Source organism: Dipodomys merriami, unplaced genomic scaffold (assembly GCF_024711535.1).
Source record: "Dipodomys merriami isolate MVZ:Mamm:240054 unplaced genomic scaffold, mDipMer1.0.p SCAF_17, whole genome shotgun sequence".
Classification (NCBI taxonomy): domain Eukaryota; kingdom Metazoa; phylum Chordata; class Mammalia; order Rodentia; family Heteromyidae; genus Dipodomys; species Dipodomys merriami.
In genome coordinates, this window is record NW_027203048.1 from 31,385,542 (window position 1) to 31,404,914 (window position 19,373).

Genomic DNA, 19,373 nt, shown 5'->3' on the forward strand with positions numbered 1-19,373 from the left:
TGTTCTTGCACAAGTATTTCTAGAAAGCAAATATAGGTAAATTTTTAAAAATTTTAAAAATTTACTACTACTGTTGTTAACTACTATTAGTGCTGATACCAGAGCTTGAATTCTTAGCTGTTTCACTCTTGGCTGAGCTCTTCTACTCTTTTTGTGTATGTACATGCATATGCTCATGTGTGTGCATGCATGTACCCATCCTAGGGCTTGAACTCAGGGTCTGGGCGCTGTCCCTGAGGTTTTTGTTGTTTTGTTTTGTTTTCCTGAAGGCTAGTTCTCTACCATGTGAGCCATAGCTCCACTTCCAGCTTTAATTGGATAAGAGTTTCAGGAACTTTCCTGCCTGAGCTGGCTTTAAACTGAGATCCTCAGATCTCAGCCTCCTGAGTGGAAGTCTTAAGAACTTTTCTTCCATGGCAGGTTTTGAACTCCAGTCCTCAACTCTTAGTCTCCTGAGTTGCTAAGATTCCTTGGAACCCTGCCAAAGAAGTATGCACTTTAATTGATATTGCTACTTACCTTCTACTGATCACATAAGAATGAGTGTTCCTGTTTATTCTACCTTTAGTGAATGAGTTTTCTTTCAAGTGTAAGGAATTGGGTTTACAGTTTTATTTTCATACTTCCACATAGTCTGCAGCTATAGCAGATTATCTCTGAGCCTCCAGTCCTTCCCATCCAGATCCAAGATGATTATCTTTATAGATGCTGTTGAGGAGAAATAGCAAAGGTATTCATTAAACAATAAAATGCTCCTGAAGAACAAATTGGTAGAACAATAGGCTTCCAAGGCTCTAGCTGAATAAACTAGTAGTAATACTTCTCCGATGACAGTGTTGTCACACTCCATCTCCAAATTGGCAAAATTGCAAATAGCCAGGTCCTCATACCTGTTGATAAATCCTGATTCACTAGAAATAAGCCTTGTGTGTAAGGATGGGGTAAATGGGAAGCAAGGATGTGAGTGTACCCTGGAATCGGACGTTATAAACACTTGTGTTGTCCTGTGAAAACAAATGTGTTCCAATTTAGCAATAACTTTCATGTGTCCAAGACACAACAGAAAGGCTACTTTCACCTTTGGTGTACCCATTTTACTTCAAAGCTTTTTGTCTTCCTTTGAAAAAAAAAATTAGAAGGTTTATACATTGTTTTCTATACGAATGGACTTAAAGCTTTGGTCAGTGTTCCTAATGAAAAACTGGTTTTGATTTTTTTTTTAAAGTCATTTAGTAAATACTGTAAATTGTTAATGGGTCTACCACTCTGCCAGTTGACTAAATTATTGCTGGTGGTTGAATCTGATGTTGAATTGAATCCAATGTTTCCATCCTCCTTTATTAAAACAAGGGAATGTACTTTGTGTACTTATGGGCTCTGTCTGCCAAACCTTTGTACTATTTGGCTTAGAAAGAAATCTTGTGTGACCATTTATCATATGGGTGAGGCTAAGGAAGGCCACACACACAGGAAGGCAATAGCTTTCTTTTCATTTGACAGTGTCTGAGAAGTAAGTGAATGAATGCTGTGAATTCTTAGGGACTTGGGAATTGGTTCTTAGTTGTTTTTTTTTGTTTTGTTTATTTGTTTGTTTTTGTCAGCCATGGGGCTTGAACTCTGGGCCTGGGTGCTCAAAGCTAGCGCTCTACCACTTGAGCCATAGCACCACTTCTGGCTTTCTGGTGGTTAATTGGAGATAAGAGTCTCAGGGCCCTTCCCACCCGAGCTGGCTTTGAGCCTCAATCCTCAGATCTCAGACTCCTGAGTAGCTAGGATTACAGGTGTAAGCCACCGGGCTTGGTCCTTAGTTTTTTTGAGGAAAAAAACTCTAGCTTTAATACATTTGGATGCTCTGAGTCATTTTTATAGTAGTCATTCATTGGTTAATTAACCTAAGATTTAAAAAATGACAGGAGGCCATTGTGGCTAGATGCTGACTATTATTGAGTAATACTATTATTATTGAGCATAACACTGAGTATTATTATACTGTTATTATACATTTATATATATATATATATATATTGCTATTCTACATGGAGTAATTTCTCAGGCAGTGAAGGCTGAGCTAAACATATATACTTATATTCAATAAACTACTTCCTGGGAGGAGACTACTCTGAGCAGTGAAATTTTGTGGTTTTGTTTTGTTTTTTTTCTGGTCGTGGGGGCTGAACTCGGCCTGGGTGCTGTCTCTAGCTCTTCAGCTCAAGGCTAGTGGCAAACCACTTGAGTCACAGTGCCACTTCCGGCTTCTTTCTGCTTATGTGGTGCTGAGGAATCGAACCCAGGGCCTCATGCATGTGAGGCAAGCAATCTACCACTGATTAACTTCCCAGCCCCTGAAATTTTGGTTTGATGCACTGGGGTATTACTTAAAAAATGATATTGACTCAGTACTGTAAAATTATGCTTTTTCTTTTTAAACTTTGTTACAGTCATTTCTGAAGTTCAAGTGCAATAGATAGTCCTCACATGCCTCCTCCCCTAATACAGTGGACAATTGTGTCAGTGTTGCTGTTGGGATAGCCTTACTTATTTATCAATGTCATCTTATCCCTGATAGTGTTTACTATAGGTCATGATCATTGGCTAAAAGGGATTTAGGTGACTAATTTGTAATGAACAGAGGGCAGTTATTACAATTCTCTTTTGTTCTTTTTCCCCCCCTCTTTTTCTTTTTGTGCCAGTCTTGGGGCTTCAACACAGTCTAGGAACTGTCATTGGACTTATTTGCTGGAGGCAAGCACTCTACCACTTGAGCCATAGTTCTACTTCTAGATATTTAGGTGGTTATTGGTATCTCAAAGACTTTCCTGCCCAGTCTAGCTTTGAACTGTGATTCTCAGATCTCAGCCTCCTGAGTTGCTAAGATTATAGGTATGAGCCACCAGTGCCTGGCTGTTAATGTTTGTTTTAAAATATAATCCTTATTGTTTTGTAAAACCTTGTCATAATTCCTGTGGTTATAGATTATGACTTGTCTTTCATTGTCTTTCAAAATGCTAATTCTCTCTGGGCAGTAAATTTTCACATATAACCTTAGAGAACTTCTTGATACTTCATTTAAGTATCTTAGATGAAAGCTTTCATAGTGAATTCATCCACCGAGAGATTATTTTGGTAAATGCTATATTGTGTGTGAGAAAAGCAGATATCTTTGACTTCCCCTTCCTGTGTTTCCTATTTAAGAAAAGAGCTTTTTGGATTCAATGACTGACAGTAAACAGCCATCAAGAAAGGGTCCCCAGTGGCTGTGGTTGGTGCAGTTACCTTACAGGCAGCATTGGCTCTAGACATCTGTGCAGCAGAATATCCTTGGGTCTTGAATGTCCTTGACTTTGATGTTTGTGAGAGAAATGGTTTTCATCCCTGTACTCTTAACCCTAATTATTTTGACCTCAAAAATTCTGGAGATCTAGAAAAGATTGAAAATCATTAGCAAGGACTAGGATATACACAATCTTTTTTTTTAAGAACATGAGCACATTATGCATAACAACAATATAATTTTGGGGGCAGGGAATGTGGCTTGGTGGTGGAGTGCTTGCCTAGCAAGCATGAGGCCCTGAGTTCTGTTCCTTGGTACCACATAAACACTAAATAAAACTAATAAAATAAAGGGGAAAATAACCATTAATTTTAAAAAATATAGATAATTTTTTTCTTTTCCTCTTCCCTCCCCTTTCCATTTTCCTTGTTACATGAAAAAAATAACATGGGTAAATTTGAGTTTTCTTTTACTACCTCCACTAATTTTAAAGCTCCTACAATAAAAAAAACCTACAATTTTTTGAAATGACGTATAGTCACATACTGCATGAAGACTTTTGAGTTCCATGATGGTCCACATACACAGACTCTGAACTGTCTCGTGAACTCTGTGCTGTTCATGAAATTGTCTATAGCATATTTCTTAGAATGTACCCTTGTCCTTAAACCATGCATGACTACAGATGATTTTAACTTCACTAGTGTATTTGTGTGCCCTGTGGTGGGCTGGTTTAGGATATTATATTTATTGCTTTTTAAAATAGTGCTGCTTAGGTTATAATATAAAATCACAGGATGACGTTTGCTGACTTCTGTTTTTAATTGATCTTGGAAATCATGAAGGATCTGACCTCAGGTGCATGGTCATTTTTATCCCTCTCATTTCAGGAAAGTAATATTTTGTTTTCCTTAGGCAATGAGGGATAATAGTGTGAGCAGGGCTTTGAGACTCAATTATTTTGGGGGTGGGGAGAGGCAGGCTGGTCCTGGGGCTGGATCAGGCCCTGGGCACTGTCCCTGAGCTTTTTTACTCAAGGATAGCACTCTACTACTTGAACCATAACTCTACATTCAGCATTTTGGTGGTTAATTGGAGATAAAAGTCTCATAGGCTTTCCTGCCTGGGCTGTCTTTGAACCATGATCCTAAGATCTGAGTAGCTAGGATTACAGGTATGAGCCATCAAAAGCCTAGTGGCTTTGAGACTCCTGAGGTTTAATGTGGAGATAGGTTCTAATCCTGGGTGCATCTTCGCTAGCAACATTTTCTCAGGTGAGTCACAGAAACCTTTCTGTACTGTTCTGTTAAAAAGAGGTAATAATAAACAAGATAAAGCTACATAGGAGCAGAATAGGGTTCATTCTGTCCCTTGCACTGATTGTTCCTTTCTGTAATCCCTAGCTATTTCCTTCTGTGTGTTGCAGAAGGAAAGCAGGCCCATGATCTGGCTACCTGTATGTGGAAGCAGTTTTGACACGTGTCACCCATTTTTTAGTCAATGGTTTCTGGTTATTTTTTAATGGAATCCTGAGAATGCTTACGGCTGAGGTTATGGCTCAAGTGTAGAACAAGCAAGCACAAGGCCCCAAGTTCAAACTCAGTACTGCTGAGAGAGACAACACATTTACTTTCCCCTCCTGTTTGTGGCACTTTGTTATTTCTAATTCTCACCCTAGCTTTCACAACAGAGGTTTACTTTAAAGACCATTTGAAAACTGGGCACTGGTGGCTCACGCCTGTAATCCTGGCTACTCAAGAGGCTGAGATCTGAGGATTGTGGTTCCAAGCCAGCCCAGGCTGGAAAGTCTGTGAGACTCTTCTCTCCAATTAACCACTAGAAAACGGAAGTAGTGCTGTGGCTACCCCCCCCCCCCCCCCGCAACCAACAAAAAGAAAAAAAGACTATTTGAATTTAATGGAAACCCTCACCTAGCCTCAGCGCCTCAGCCTCCTCTGGTCATAGCTGCTTATGGCTAGCTTTTTTTTTTTTTTTTTTTTTTTGGCGTCAGTTGTGGGACTTGAACTCTGGGCCTGTCAACCACTTTAAGCTGTAGTGCCACTTCTGGTTTTCCAGTGGTTAATTGAAAATGAGAGTCTCAGGGACTGAGACTGCCCGGGCTGGCTTTGAACTGCAACCCTCAGATCTCAGCCTCCTGAGTAGCTAGGATTAGAGGTGTGAGCCACTAGTGCCTGGCTGGATTGAGAGACATTAAGGAGATCACCTTGAGAAGACCCCAGAGTGTAGCATGACTTCTCAGTTCAGTATTGTAGCTCTTGGGAGGTTTCCTCACAGTGCTTTAGTTTCCATGCTGGCAAAAAAGCATGTTGCTCCTTGGCAAGTGGAGGTAGCCAGCCGATATATACACATAGGTGCAGTTATACAGGGTTTACAGTTGCTTTGTAGTTTGCACATCAGACTGTGTTAGCCAAGAATCACCTGCTGCATGTGCATTTAGGACAGATGTTGATGTTGATGTGTGTTTTGCTCGTGAAGCGGGTTAAACTGCTAAGGGAAACGTTTTAACTCAAATTCTATTTCTATTCAAACGAGCAAACATGAATTAAAGGCCCCTAGACCAATCTGCCACCCGAGGCCTTCAGTCAAAAGATTAGTTTCCTTCCTCTTGTTCCCTCAAGATAACAGTTTGATTCTCTGCTATCCATACAGTCAGTTGCCTGTTTCCGGTTTCCTGCTCTGTGTTATTTTGCATGTTTCTCCTGGGAAATGGCTTATTTATTTTTTTAAGCTAAAGCATACAAGAGAACTCTACCCTATCACATTCTTTTGTTTTAAATTGATTCTTCCTTATTTTTTTTTAAACAACTCAAGGATGGATAAGTCTTGTGATTGACCTGTTTAAGTCATGTTAAAATGATATAGGTATGCCCTTGTGTGTTTTTCAACTTTATAGTTACAGGTTTTCAGTGAACATTGCTCAGAAACAAAACACAGTAAAAATTGGGGGGAAAGAGTCTCATCTTTAAAGTTATTTTTGGACTTCATTTAATCTGAAAGATACTACCACACAGTTGCATTTTTATCATGGTTCAGACACTGAGAAACAGTTAGAAGAACATGCAGTCATAAGAGCTTGTTATATAATGAAAACATTTCCCTGTATATGGTCTGCCCATGTGATTGGGAATTTTCTCAATTTCTAGGGGATCATTAGCAGCAGCAGCAGCAGCAGCAAGATTTTACATATTGTTTGTTTCAGCATTTGTGTATTGTACACGCACTCTGCCAGGTATATGCTAATGCTCTAAACAGACATGAAATGGACCACCTTCCTTTGAGGATAATGAGGAGATAGGACACGGAATAAATGAAAAAATGAAAGATAGTCATCCATCAAATGATGATGCTGGCCCTCTTTTTGACCTGCATCTCAAAGAAAGACTGAGAGAAGAGACTGTCTTCTAGGTAGTAAGCAAAGATGGGCAAACAAGAGCATGTAGTGTAAGAGTACAGGGCAGGATGGGTAGAACACATAGGAAGCATATCAGCAAAGCTTCCTGGATGAAGCTGGTGCCTTAGGAGCGACCACTCAGGACCTTTGGACACAGGCACAGAGAACTGGATTCTAGTATTTAGCTTGGAGTCATTGAAGATGTTGGCATATTAGTACAGCTTTGAAAAATACTTGGGAAGTATGACAGTGGCAGTGATATTTAAAGTGGATTAGAAGGCAAAGACGCACAGGACAGGGAACCTCAGAAGTTGATGGTGGGTGGGACCTGAAGTCATCCTAATTGTGTCCAGAATTTTCTTGTAAATTTCCAAAAATACATTGCAAAGTCATTCTCTTTGCAGTTGATTCTGTCCTTTTTTTCTTTCTATTTTTAACTTTCTAGTTTGTGTTCTTAGCTAGACTTCTACTTCACCGAATATGAATATATATATATATATATATAATGTGTACTTCATAATATTGGCGTTTATTAATACTCTGAGCACACTTTCAAATTAGACAGCTTTAAATAGCAAGTCATGGGCATATGTTTGAAGAATGATTGCTTTATCATTTCCCTTTGACTGCTTCTCAGCTTCCATTCATACAGCTCTTTTCTTGCTTTAAACCCAAGTCTATATCCAACTTGATCATGTCTGTGCAAAGCAAAAATTGCACTGGGTCACCTTTTCTTCTTAGAGCAGCCCATTATTTTAGAAGAACTTTTTACTATGTATTTTTTCATTTACACCTATGAGTTCTAACCACTTGCAAAGTAAAAAGATTTCTTGAGCCAGGTGTAAATTCAGTCTGAGGAAAAGAGATAATGAATTAAGGTCATTTAACAATTACCATTTCTATTTTATTCTTACTTTCCCTCCAGATTGTTGCATACCTTTAAGCCTTCCTTCTTCCCTGACTCTTATTCCTTTCCAAAGCAGAAACGGTGGCATGTGTTGAAAATGATGTGTTCAGTGCGCTTTACAAAAGGCATTGCAGAAAGATACTGCTCATTCCATCCCATAACACAATGCCCTTCTGCTCACTGTAGCTATTGATGTGTCCTGTAACTTGATTCATGGTAACAGTGTTCATTTTTTTGTAAGTAAAAAACATTCTTCATAGTGAACAAAGACTCTTTTGCCTTCCAGCATTGACAGTGGTCATTACCTAAAAAGAAGTAGCCAAGTACCAGTGGCTCTGCCTGTAATTCTGGCTGCTTGGGAGGCTGAGATCTGAGAATTGTGGTTTGAAGCCAACTTAGGCAGGAAAGTCCCTAATACTTTTTCTCTTTCTCTCTCTCTCTTTCTCTAACTGGATCTGGGGCTTGAACTAGGTGCTGTCCTTCTTTGTGCTCAAGGTTTAGGGTGCTTTGAGAAAGTGCCAAGTGCAGGCACACCTGCAATAAAATTCCACTACCAAAAAGTATCTCTAATAGGATTTCACTTCCAGTTCACTCCTTCAGGAGTCAGAAGCTGATGTAAATGTTACCATTCACAGAAGCTGATGGATTTTCTTGTCTGCTTCTCATGGAACCTCTCTTCTTCCTGATTCCTAACCTCATTACCATGTAGACCACTTACCTGTTTCCCAAATAGAAAGCTTCTGGTTCTTTGTTGTTGTTGTTGTTTTCTCTTGCTTTTGCACTTTCACTCTCTGGATGTTTAAAGCTGCAGCTACCCTCAGCTGGGTTGTGTTGATGGCCAGGCTAAGGAGTGAGAATGTGCTTAAGTAAGGTCTTGGCTTTTATTCTACTCTCTTTTCAAAGACTGGGTGGTAAGCATGCCTTAAAGATGCCTTTACATCTGAAGAGTGAGAATGAGACCTTTTTCCCCCTGTATCATAAGCCTCAATAGACCAGAGACATATCTAGTCTTGATGGCAGTACCAGTCCTGACAATTGGAGTGTAATACAGGATACACTTTACAAAAGGATGGGGAGATGGAGGATTCTAAATCTTGCATCATGAAAATGTTTTTTTCCTCCCAGTGTTGTACAAGAGACATTTGTTACTCTCCAGTGATTGAGAAATTTGGCTGGAGCCAGCCTGGTTGGGCAATTGTGAGGATTGTGAAGTATCAGACCCACTGCGTTGGGCATAACAAGGGTTAAGTGAATGCTATTTTTTTCTTTTTTCTTTTTTTCTTTTTTTTTTTGGTCGGTCGTGGGGCTTGAACTCTGGGCTTGGGCGCTGTCCCTCAGCTCTTCAGCTCAAGGCGAGCACTCTACCACTTGAGCTACAGCGCCACTTCCGGTTTTCTGGTGGTTTATTGGAGATAAGAGTCTCATGGACTTTCCTGCCCGGGCTGGCTTTGAACCGCGATCCTCAGATCTCAGCCTCCTGAGTAGCTAGGATTACAGGTGTGAGCCACCAGCGCCCGGCGTGCTATTTTTTTCTTTTAAAGAGTGAATCGCTGTCTTTCTATGTATCTTTCTTACAACTTCCTGACTTTGCACTTGTAGTTTCACCCAATAGTTTGTGTGTGGGTTTTTGTTGTTGTTATGTTTTTTTTTTTTTTTTGATATATACTGACCCAGATGTTGAAGAAAAGTTTTTTTGCTTTTAAAAGAAAGCTGATTGAGATGACTTCTGAAGGCTTGCTCAGTCTGGAAATGGTATGATTTCCCCATCCCAGGTAGATCCCTCAAATGGTTTGAATTGATGAGAAAGCTTCTTTGTTGCACAGTGGGGTTCAATGAGCAGTTAGAATAATCTGGACACCTGACTGTATGATTTATATCCTTCCATTTGATATTGGGTGGTCTTTTGGTGAGTCCTTGTGATATATAATAGTATATAATCTGAAGAGGGTAGGGACAAACACAACCAAGAGGTATCCACAGAGAGCCTGAGACCAGTTCCTTGGAGTCAAGTATGAAGCAGCACTGACTAGGAACCTACAAAGCAGGGTTTGGCTGTGTCATCTTCCTGGGAGGAGATACAGGCATGCATTCACTTAACAGTAGCAATATAAGTCCCTGGAAAAGTAAGAGGGAAATGGAAATGGCACAGAGGCAGGAATGTTTCTCATCATACTGACCCAGACAGAGCCCCCAGCATTCCAGGATCTCTGCTGCTCCTCTGCTTGGCACCATGCCTTTTCCATGCCTTTTTGTAGCGTGAATAAGTCTGAAGACAGGGAGTTTTGGTGCCCTCGAGCCAACATGCAAACCATAAAGCCAAAAAGCCTTTCTTTGATGCCGTCTAAGCCGATGATGAACAATGACCTCCTAACTTGAGTTTCCCTCTCCAGGGCTTGTAGTCTAACCAGCTACTAATGCCAGCTCCCAACTCTATAAGCCTATGATTTTCAGTAAGGGTTCTCGGCCCCAGAATTGTTGGGGTTGGATAATGATTTGTTGTAGGGGGCTGTCCTATGTACTGTGGGACATAGCATCCCTGGTTTGTGTCCTCAAGATGCCATAAGCATATATCTCAGAAATTTCTTTAGACATTGTTAAATGTCCCCTGGGAGCAAAATCCCCCCCCCCTTTTATTGTTTGTTTTAAATCTCTGGTCTAAATAGTAAGATCACTGTGGATCTTGCAAGAACTACTTTTCCTCCCCACCACAATTGGCCTTATGTTCATAGAACTGGAAGCTGATCCTCTTCTTCCACCTTTCTGCCAGCGACAGCTGCTTGAGTCTGGAAACCTATGGATTGTCTTCCATCCTCTAAGCCAAGGGCCTTCTGTTTCTCCAGACCTATTTTCCCAGCCTCCCTGGGTGGGAAATGTAGGGGTGATGTCATTTTGCCTGGCCAGGGAGAGTAGAACAAAGGATTGGGTCTCCCAAGCCTAGAGCCTTATCTTCAGTTGGGCCACTGGGTGATGGACTTCCCCCTCCCCCCCCTCCTTCCAGCTTCAGAAGTGTTTGTTGACACCAAGTAGCTGTCTCTGCTGAGTTGGTTTCATGACCCCCTCCTCTGTCATCAAGGTATCAAGCCGGTCTGGTCCCTGGGCACAATCAATCTTCCTTTTAACTTCCTCTTAACTTTTCTAGCCAGAGCAGCTTCAGAGCGGGTGTGATTTTTCTAGCACTCTACTCTTTTGAAGCCAGTGGCGCACACAGCAGCCTCAGGGAGCCTTCCTTACACAGATCTGAGTCTGTTTTGTTTCAGCTCAGTCCTTCCAGCCCTGCCACTCCTCTCCACCTCACCCCCTGCCCTTAAGTTTGCTTTTATGTGGGGAGGAGGTTTGGAGTTGAACTGTAACTCTTTAGAGCAGGTTTGAAGCAAATCCTCAGAATTTTCTCATTTAAAAAAAACAAAAAAAAACAAAAAAAAACCCTGCTATGGCAGCTTGAAAGAAGCCGCCAGTGTTTCTTTATAATGGCAGATTCACCCAAAGGAAAGGAATCTATTTTGCTCATCCCTCTTGCGCCCCCCCACCTCACTCCCTGAAATGCTTCAATCCAAGCATACTTTCCTTTTGATCTTGCTCACTTGATAGGCTGGGTGTGGTAGTAACTTTGAGTCTCAAACCTTTCATTAAGAGCCTAAGATACCCATCAAGGACTTTATTAGATGTTTTCTAGCCCAGTATAGTACATAAAGGATATTAAATTTTTTTCCAATTAGTTGGCTCTAAATACCATCTGAATCAGGAGTTACTTGCCTCCTGGGTAGAGACCATCTGTGAAATGTCCCCAGCAGAAGCTTAATGTGTCTGTATTCTCCATCCTTGCTCTTTCAAAATAGCTAACCTTAGGCCAGAAAGTGCAGCTCCCTACACGACAGAGTAGTAAAGTTACCATTCATCACCATGATTGTGTGATTAATAATACATGTGGTCTTTTCCAAGCTACAGTGTACCTCTCGCTGTCTTTTTCTCCTTTCCTAATATGCCCGTTTGATCCTTTGTTTCTGGTTGGCCTTTGTCCCTCCATGACCATTCATCTGGATAGACCGTTTATTTAGGGAAGGAGAGGCTGGACTTCAAGGAGCTGCAGGTGACCAGGTGTCTGCGCCGGGCCTCACCGGCTCACTTGCCAGGTTGGCAGCAGTGGTAGTGAAGTCTCAGAATGTCCTCTGCCTCACTCCTTGTGGTGGGGTTGGTGGTGACCTCAGCAAAGTCCTCCCACAGACCTTTCTAGGACACTGGGCTGTTTGCTCTCTCTCTGGCCAGCAGTACTACCCTTAGGCCACTGGCACATGCCCCATTCACAGGATCAGCTATTTACATGCCACTCAGTGGTTTTGAAATCCATAAGAAATTGTTGGGCTCTCTGCTCCTTTTGTGAAGTCATGAAGTCATGCATCTTTCTGGGTGTCGATTTGCACTAGGAGTAGGGCTTGAGTTCTTGTGGGATTAGAAGAAGTATGATAACAAGTAAGATCCCACTTCTGTATTTCTATGGAGATATCTGCAGTTAAGAGGATCTAAGTAGATGCTGGGCGCTGGTGGCTCAATCCTTTAATCCTAGCTACTCAGGAAGCTGAGATCTGAGGATCACGGTTCAAAGCCAGCCCGGGCAGGAAAGACCGTGAGACTCCTGTCTCCAATAAACCACTAGAAAACCGGAAGTGGTGCTGTAGCTCAAGTGGTAGAGCGCTTGCCTTGAGCTGAAGAGCTGAGGGGACAGCACCCAGGGCCCAGAGTTCAAGCCCCACGACCGACAAAAACAAAAAAAAAGTATGATACCTAACTGGTAGGGGGTAGCTCTGTAGATAACAGTGTCAAGGAGTATTGGTGAGTGTTCCAGGGCATCCTGGATGTCTGTTGAAGGTATCTACCTGAAGTTAGAACATTCTGCAGAGGCAAGACTACGTGGATATGGAAGGCTAGTTCTGCCCTGAATGTTTGTAGAGTTTATGGTTCAAATTGGATATCACCTAGGCATCCCTGAGGTTTGAAAAACTTAATGCTAATTAGATGGCTCAAGTTACAACTACCATACTTTAGAGCATAAATCAGCAGCTGCCTTTTCAGTGAATGTATGAAGTTTAGAGATGACTATTTAGTCCACTTAGTTGGTAGAAGAGGGCACTGAAGCCCTGGTTCAAGACCCTGACCTCCTGATGACTTTGTACTCCAGATTACTTGGTATTCTGCCTTGTCTGCTATCGTTTTCTCTGTTATCCATAGCACATGTGACCTCAATGGCAAATGAAGGTCATGAGTGACTTTATTTTTTTATTTATTTTTGCCAGTCCTGGGGCTTGAACTCAGGGCCTGGGCACTGTCCCTAAGCTTCTTTTGCTCAAGGCTTGCACTGTACCACTTGAGCCATAGTGCCATTTTCAGCTTTTTCTGTTTATATAGTACTGAGGAATCAAACCCAGGGCTTCATGCATGTTAGTCAAGCATTCTACCACTTAGCCACATTCCCAATCTGTGACCTTTTTTTGGAGGTATCGCCCAAGTTTTTGTTCATGAAGATTGCAGTCTTCTAAGCATTTCTTTCCCACATCCTTTTGTGTACTGTGTGCTTTCTCATATTCACCTTTGAAGGAATAGTAGCTAAACATGTCTCAGACGCTGTACCAGTCAGATACTATTGTACTTGACAGAAGCACTGCAGAGCACTGCAGGGAGACGAGGAAAGGAAATAGAGTGAGGATCTTCTGGCCAACAGTAAATCTGGAGACTCCTTTGTTCAATAACTTATTCCACTTCTGTATTTCTATGGAGATAGCTGCAGTTAAGAGGATCTAAGTAGATGCTGGGCGCTGGTGGCTCACAACTATAATCCTAGTTACTCAGGAGGCTGAGATCTGAGGATTGTGGTTCAAAGCCAGCCTGGGCAGGAAAGACCATGAGATTCCTATCTCCAATAAACCACCAGAAAACTGGAAATGGTGCTGTAGCTCAAGTGGTAGAGCGCTCACCTTGAGCTGAAGAGCTGAGGGACAGTGCCCAAGCCCAGAGTTCAAGCCCCATGACTGACCAAAAAAAAAAAAAAAAAGAGGATCTAAGTGGAGATTTCATTGGAACTTACTTTTGCCAACTCCACTCCTATTGGTATACTCCTGCACTGCCAGTGCCAAGTTGGTGGTAAATTGAGTTCTTCTCTCCTTGCAGATGAGCGTGAAGCCGTGCAGAAGAAGACCTTCACGAAATGGGTCAACTCTCACCTTGCCCGAGTGTCCTGTCGGATCACAGATCTGTACACTGACCTTCGAGATGGACGGATGCTCATCAAGCTGCTGGAAGTACTCTCCGGAGAGAGGCTGGTAAGTGGAAAATGGTAGCTGACTGTCTTGTCTCAGATACAGAAAAATGTTTTTTGTTTTTTTCCCCAGAAATCAAATGTGAACTTGTTGAATTCTACAATTAGTAATTTTTGCAAAAGGGAATTGAGCTTTTGGGGAAAACTCCAGTGTCACATTCTGAGTCTGGGTGATAATTTTGAACTGTAATAAAGAAGCTTCATTCTGGTAATTTGTGAGGTTGCTGCTTTTCTGGCTAGTGTCCCTGTTAAACAAGGCACAGAAGTGGAAGGGCTGGGCTTGGACACAGATGAATCCATATCCTATATGAGATCATGGGATGATTTCTAAATTTGTGTCTTACTGGTTCGCTGGAAAATCTGAGCTGCCATCTCAAGGTGGCAAGAATTGAACTCAGTCGTGTCTGATTTTTTTTTTTTTCTTTCCTTCTCCCTTTTCGTTTTGGGGGAGGTGGTGGAGATTGGTATTTTGTTGTCTCCTTGGGAACTGAGCATCTGATGAATTTACCTCACCCTCTTGGGTAGGAAAAAATTCCAGTCTGCAGTGAAACTATCCCTGTTCTGTTTGCCAGAGTTACTTAGGCCTCTCTTACTGTGACTTCTGTTTATGCACCAGACCAGAGAAGCTTAAACCAGTCACTGACTGACCCAACAGGTTTTGTCTCACCTGGGCTTTTGAAGACTGATGCTGTATTTTCTACCAGAGCACATGCTAGGTAGTGGTGGGCCTGAGCCAAGAGCTCATTGCCCAGGGTTAGAGCCCACATCTGCACTGACCTCACCAGGAAACTATGATGCCAGTGGTTGGCAGGACTGCCAGAAAGCTGTATTTTTAACTTGATCTCCACCCTTTAACTTGACAGCCGCAGTGGGCTTTTGTGCAGGTTGACCCACACACCTCTGACCACAGGCAAAGGGGCCAAGGTTGTACCCTCCCCTATTATTTCCCACAGACACAATTGCCTCTCCGAACCTGAAGAAAAATAGAGTCAGCTTTTTCTATACCTTTGCCCTTTTGTTCAAGACTAGAGACCTGGCTTTGATGAAAGGCAGTGAAGTCCCCTGTTATAGGTACTGAGTTCTATCTGTGTTCTTGGTTCTTGGAGCCTGCAGATGTTACTGCCTGTTTTCTATCAGAGCTTATAGTTAAAACTAGACAAATAGAAAATCCCCTCAAATCACAGTGGCTGTGAGAAGGGAGTGGCTTATAAGGAGGTAGGAGCAAGTGGGCCTGCTCCAGGAGGGCATTATTTATTGCCTTTTGGTTTGTTTACTTGAAACAAGACTTGTTAGATAGTATAGGTTAGAATTGTAACAATATGCAGCTTAAAAAATACAATTTTGGTAACCAATAATTTTCTTCTCTTAACACTTTTCTTACTTAACCCCTTAACTTTCAATCTAGTATGATTGTTGGTTTTGTTTTTGAAAACTGAAAAAATTCATTAAGGTTATATGAGTAGAAATTAGTTGGGATATTTATTTATGTTCCAATGTGGTGTAGCCTTTCAGCCTGTAAGTAATAAATTGTTCACTTTTGAACAATAATAGATAATAGATGGCATCAGGCCCAATTCACTCTTTTTCTTTTTTTCTTTTTGGTTGGTTGTGGGACTTGAACTTGGGTCCTGGGCCCCTGTCCCTGAGCTCTTTTGCTCAGGGCTAGTAGTGATCTACCACCTTGAGCCACAGTGCCACTTCTGGTTTTCTGGTTGTTAATTGGAGATAAGAATCTCACCAACTTTACTGCCCGGGCTGCTTTGAACCATGATCCTCTGATCTCAGCCTCCTGAGTAGCTAGGATTACAAGAGTAAGCCACCGGCACCTGGCTTCCTTTTATTCTGAACAGGACAAAAAAAATTTTAGCAGGGGTGGGGGGGAAGCCATCAGGAAATTGTGAATACCTTCTACTCATATTTGCTGCTAGCAAGAATTTTTTATTTTTATTTTTATATTTGCAGTGACCCAGAGACCTAGGTCTAGAGGTGAAGAAAGGAAAATGTCTGCTATCTCTGGTCCTCTTAAGCAGCCAGCGTCAGGAATTTTGGTTATTGGTGATAGAGCAGTTTGTAAAACCCCAAGTGCATTAATTTCTTTTTATTTTATTTTATTTTATTTGTGAACATACTGTACAGAGGGGTTACAATTACATGGGCAGGATAATGCGTACATTTCTTACCAAGCATTGCAGCCTCCTCCTTTGTTTACCCTTCACATCCCTTCCCAGCCAAGTGCATTAATTTCTTTTGCTGTCCTTCTCTGGTAGTTGTCCTGGATTAGAAGCTAGATAGTACTGCTTGTATCCATGCATACTATAGATACAGTGAGCTAATTTGTTCATTTGAACTGGAGATTTTCATTGATTTGTTTATAAGGAACACAAATCACACTTTGCCCTCAGCTGCTAAGGTTGTTAGGCCTTAAATTAGAGACCCTCCTAGCTGAAACCAGAATCCCTCCCTGAGGCTTGGACTGAAGGATTCTTGCATATTCAGATTCCAAAACTAATTGAAGTGATTAGTGCTTCCAGGCCAGGGTAAATTAGTGTCCACAGCTAACTGTGCCATCAGATAACATTTAGCGCTAGGCTTTCTGCACCAGTGATCTGAAACTCTGGGTAACATAAACATTTGCACTCCATCTGGAGTCCCATCTTAGTAGACTGGTGTTTACCACCAGCTTGGCAGTAAATAATAGATAAATGTTTGAAGACCTAGATGATCCAAATTTTACTGTGTTAATTGATTGTTAGATTCCTTTACAGAGGTTTTGTGTGTGTGTGTGAGAGAGAGACAGAGACAGATTCAGAGAGACAGAGAGAGAGATTATTTCTCCACTAAATAAACTTTAAAAAAAAGTTTTCATTTAATGACCCAAAAAATTGCAGTGTAACCTCACCTTGTATATTGCCTCAGTACAATTCAAGTTTGAATGGCTTTTAGGATGTTATTTGTGTTGTCATGGAACTTGACTCAGATACACTAGAGAACAGAAATTCCCATGTGCCATTCTGGTCTGGGCAGGCTCTGTGTCCAGTGTCTTCCCTGTTTTGTTTTGGTTTTTTGGTCTCAGGAAAGTCAGCTTAAGGAGCAGTGAGAAATCTGTGGGGCCAAGTCAGGAAAAAAGCTGACTTTCTGAATTTACTATGATTTTCAGAATTCACTATGAACTGTAACTCTTCTTAAGGTCAGGCTTCAAAATTCTTCTAACAACATAGGCCTGTTCTTTCTTCAGTGTCACATTGGCAGGTAAAAGTGTGAGCACAGACCTGGTCCTAGTCACTCTATGGGTGCACCTTAGTCTCAGAACTAGATGAGAATGGGACTTGCAGGATGAAGACTGGCTCACAGCAGCATTGATATTTAAAGGGAAAGGAGCCCCTACCATAGTATCCACAGGCCTGCATCGTGGTGGTGAAGGTTGTACAAAGGTACTAACCTAGGGTAAGAGCTTGTCTGTGCCTGCTGTCTTCCTTTCATGGGGGTTCTGCAGGGAAGAATTCCAGGGAAGATGGCAAGTGTTCTGCCTTGCTCCTGTCATATTAAACTCACCTCTAAGATTGCTTTTCCAAAGGCCTCAGTTCTCTCCCCAAACCCTGCTATTTCCAACCACAGATGCTACTAGTTTTTGTTTCTCCCTTGTTTCCTAATATTCTATCTTTATGATGTTTTTGGTTCTTTATTCTATTAGTCTCTAAGAAGAAAACAACAACAACAAAACAGGCATTTGGTTTTCTTTTGTAATCATTAGTTTCAAAACAGGCTGAACTAGGTGGGGTTGGTTTACCATGAGATTTGTTAAGCCTTAAATCCACATTGAACTGCTCTGGGGAAGGTTTTTCATAAAGCCTATGTGGAGAGACCATACTGGCATGTATTATTTGTTGCAACAAGGTTTTGTGGACTGACCACAAAATCTAGCTGTTTTTTTTAAATACTATTTGTAAAAAAGGAGAATTTACTTTCGTTCTAAACAACTGGCCACCAACAACGTGCCTCACACATGGGTGAAGTCTTCTGCTCCACCATGTGTGACCTATGTTCTATGGCTAAAGACACTGTCACTCAGACTGCGGGACCATCCAGGCTAGGGAGTGGCATGTCCACTTTTCCAGGGCCAGTCTTCTATTTAGCAGTTCAGCCCTTGGAGAAGCATGGTTCTGGGTGGTTTTAGAGTTCCTTAGGATTTCAGGGGGAAATGGGAATTGCTAAGTGGGGCAGCCTGGTCTTACCGTCTTGGGGGGCAAAAATACACTGTTGGGAACGCTTCCTTGTGTCTTCTTCCGTTCTAAAGGAAGCCAAATGGGCTTCCTAGGGGAAAGTATTCTTTTTCCCACTTCTGGGTTCTGATTATTCCATAGTTCTGCAAGTCCGGAAGCCTGGCAGAGTATAGACCCACAGAACTTCATGAGTAGTTGGGAAAGACCCAGGATCTTGGAAGAACTTTCTCTCCCTCTACCCTCTAGGGACTTCCAGTCCATGCAAGAGAACTAATCAAGGCCACATTAACTTGAGGCAGGGCTTGTCAGGCTCTAGTAGCAATTAGAAGTATGTTTTCAGAATCTAAAGGTAGCTCCATAGCCTCACAGTTTCCTCTCCTTTGAAGTCAGAAGAGAGATGGGTCTGGGACAAAGGTGTTGGTAAAGATTCAGGACAAGAAAGGGACCTTGGAAAGGAAAAACAGGAAAATGTCTGCAAAAACACACATAGAACAAGGACTGTACGGGGAAGTAAAAGGAAGCTTGTTAAAGTGATTTAAAAGAGGATGAGTAAAAATAGGCATTTCCTTAGAATGTCCTCCCTGCCTTCAAAGCCCCTGGGTCTCAGGCACAAGAGCCTGCTATCCTATTGATCCTTGTCTCCATGTGAGTGGCAGTTCAGACTGTCCTATCACAAAGACACAGGATAGAAACACTCACGTTGCCATGGAAACGGGCCCATGCCACACTAGGAATCTGATGATAATTACTGGAGGCAAGGCACAAGATGCTGCTCTCCTTGACAGAATTAACCACTCCCTGGGTGAGGCTTCAGAAAGTGTTTATTATTGAGAGACGTACCCTCCCCCACCCCTCCCATTGTGTTCCATTTTCATCATTGTTATCTTCTTCTTCCTTTTGAGAAGATGAAGTTCAGTGATATAAATATAGTTCTTACAAAAAAGAAAACTATTTGCCAGATAGGAACTGAGTCTTTTCCTTCCTTTCACATGGAAATGCATACCACTCTTCCTTTTATTATGAGTTCTGTGCTCTTGGTATAATATAAAAAGAAGGCGCTTTAAAGTCTTAGGTCACCACATTAAAGAACTGGGCAGATGACTTCATCTCTCTGGGCCATCATATCCTCATCTATAAAATGACATGAATAGTGATTGTGAGGATTATATGAGACAGTATCTGTAAACCACCTAACAGAGAGATGTACACTGTAGTGCTCCATAAATGGCATCAAATTATTTTTGCAGCTTGGAAAC

The 19,373-nt window shown here is 41.7% G+C and overlaps 1 protein-coding gene and 1 long non-coding RNA gene across 5 annotated transcripts in view; one reads left to right on the top strand and one right to left on the bottom strand.

The window, feature by feature from the left end:
• Sptbn1 (spectrin beta, non-erythrocytic 1) overlaps positions 1–19,373 on the top strand; it is a 188,551-nt gene that overhangs the window by 104,209 nt on the left and 64,969 nt on the right. For all 4 annotated transcript variants that reach the window (XR_011372528.1, XM_070025629.1, XM_070025627.1 and 1 more), the window contains one exon: positions 13,750–13,901. Coding sequence is in view for 3 of the 4 variants with exons in the window: in XM_070025629.1 (XP_069881730.1) it covers positions 13,750–13,901 (152 nt within the window). In the remaining variant the exon portion in view is untranslated. The remainder of the gene's footprint in view (positions 1–13,749; positions 13,902–19,373) is intronic.
• Positions 610–13,752, bottom strand: LOC138829289 (uncharacterized). Its single transcript, XR_011372529.1, has 4 exons — positions 13,667–13,752; positions 8,309–8,433; positions 3,274–3,418; positions 610–708 (listed from the first exon to the last, which is right to left on the bottom strand). It is a non-coding gene; the product is annotated as an uncharacterized lncRNA (long non-coding RNA).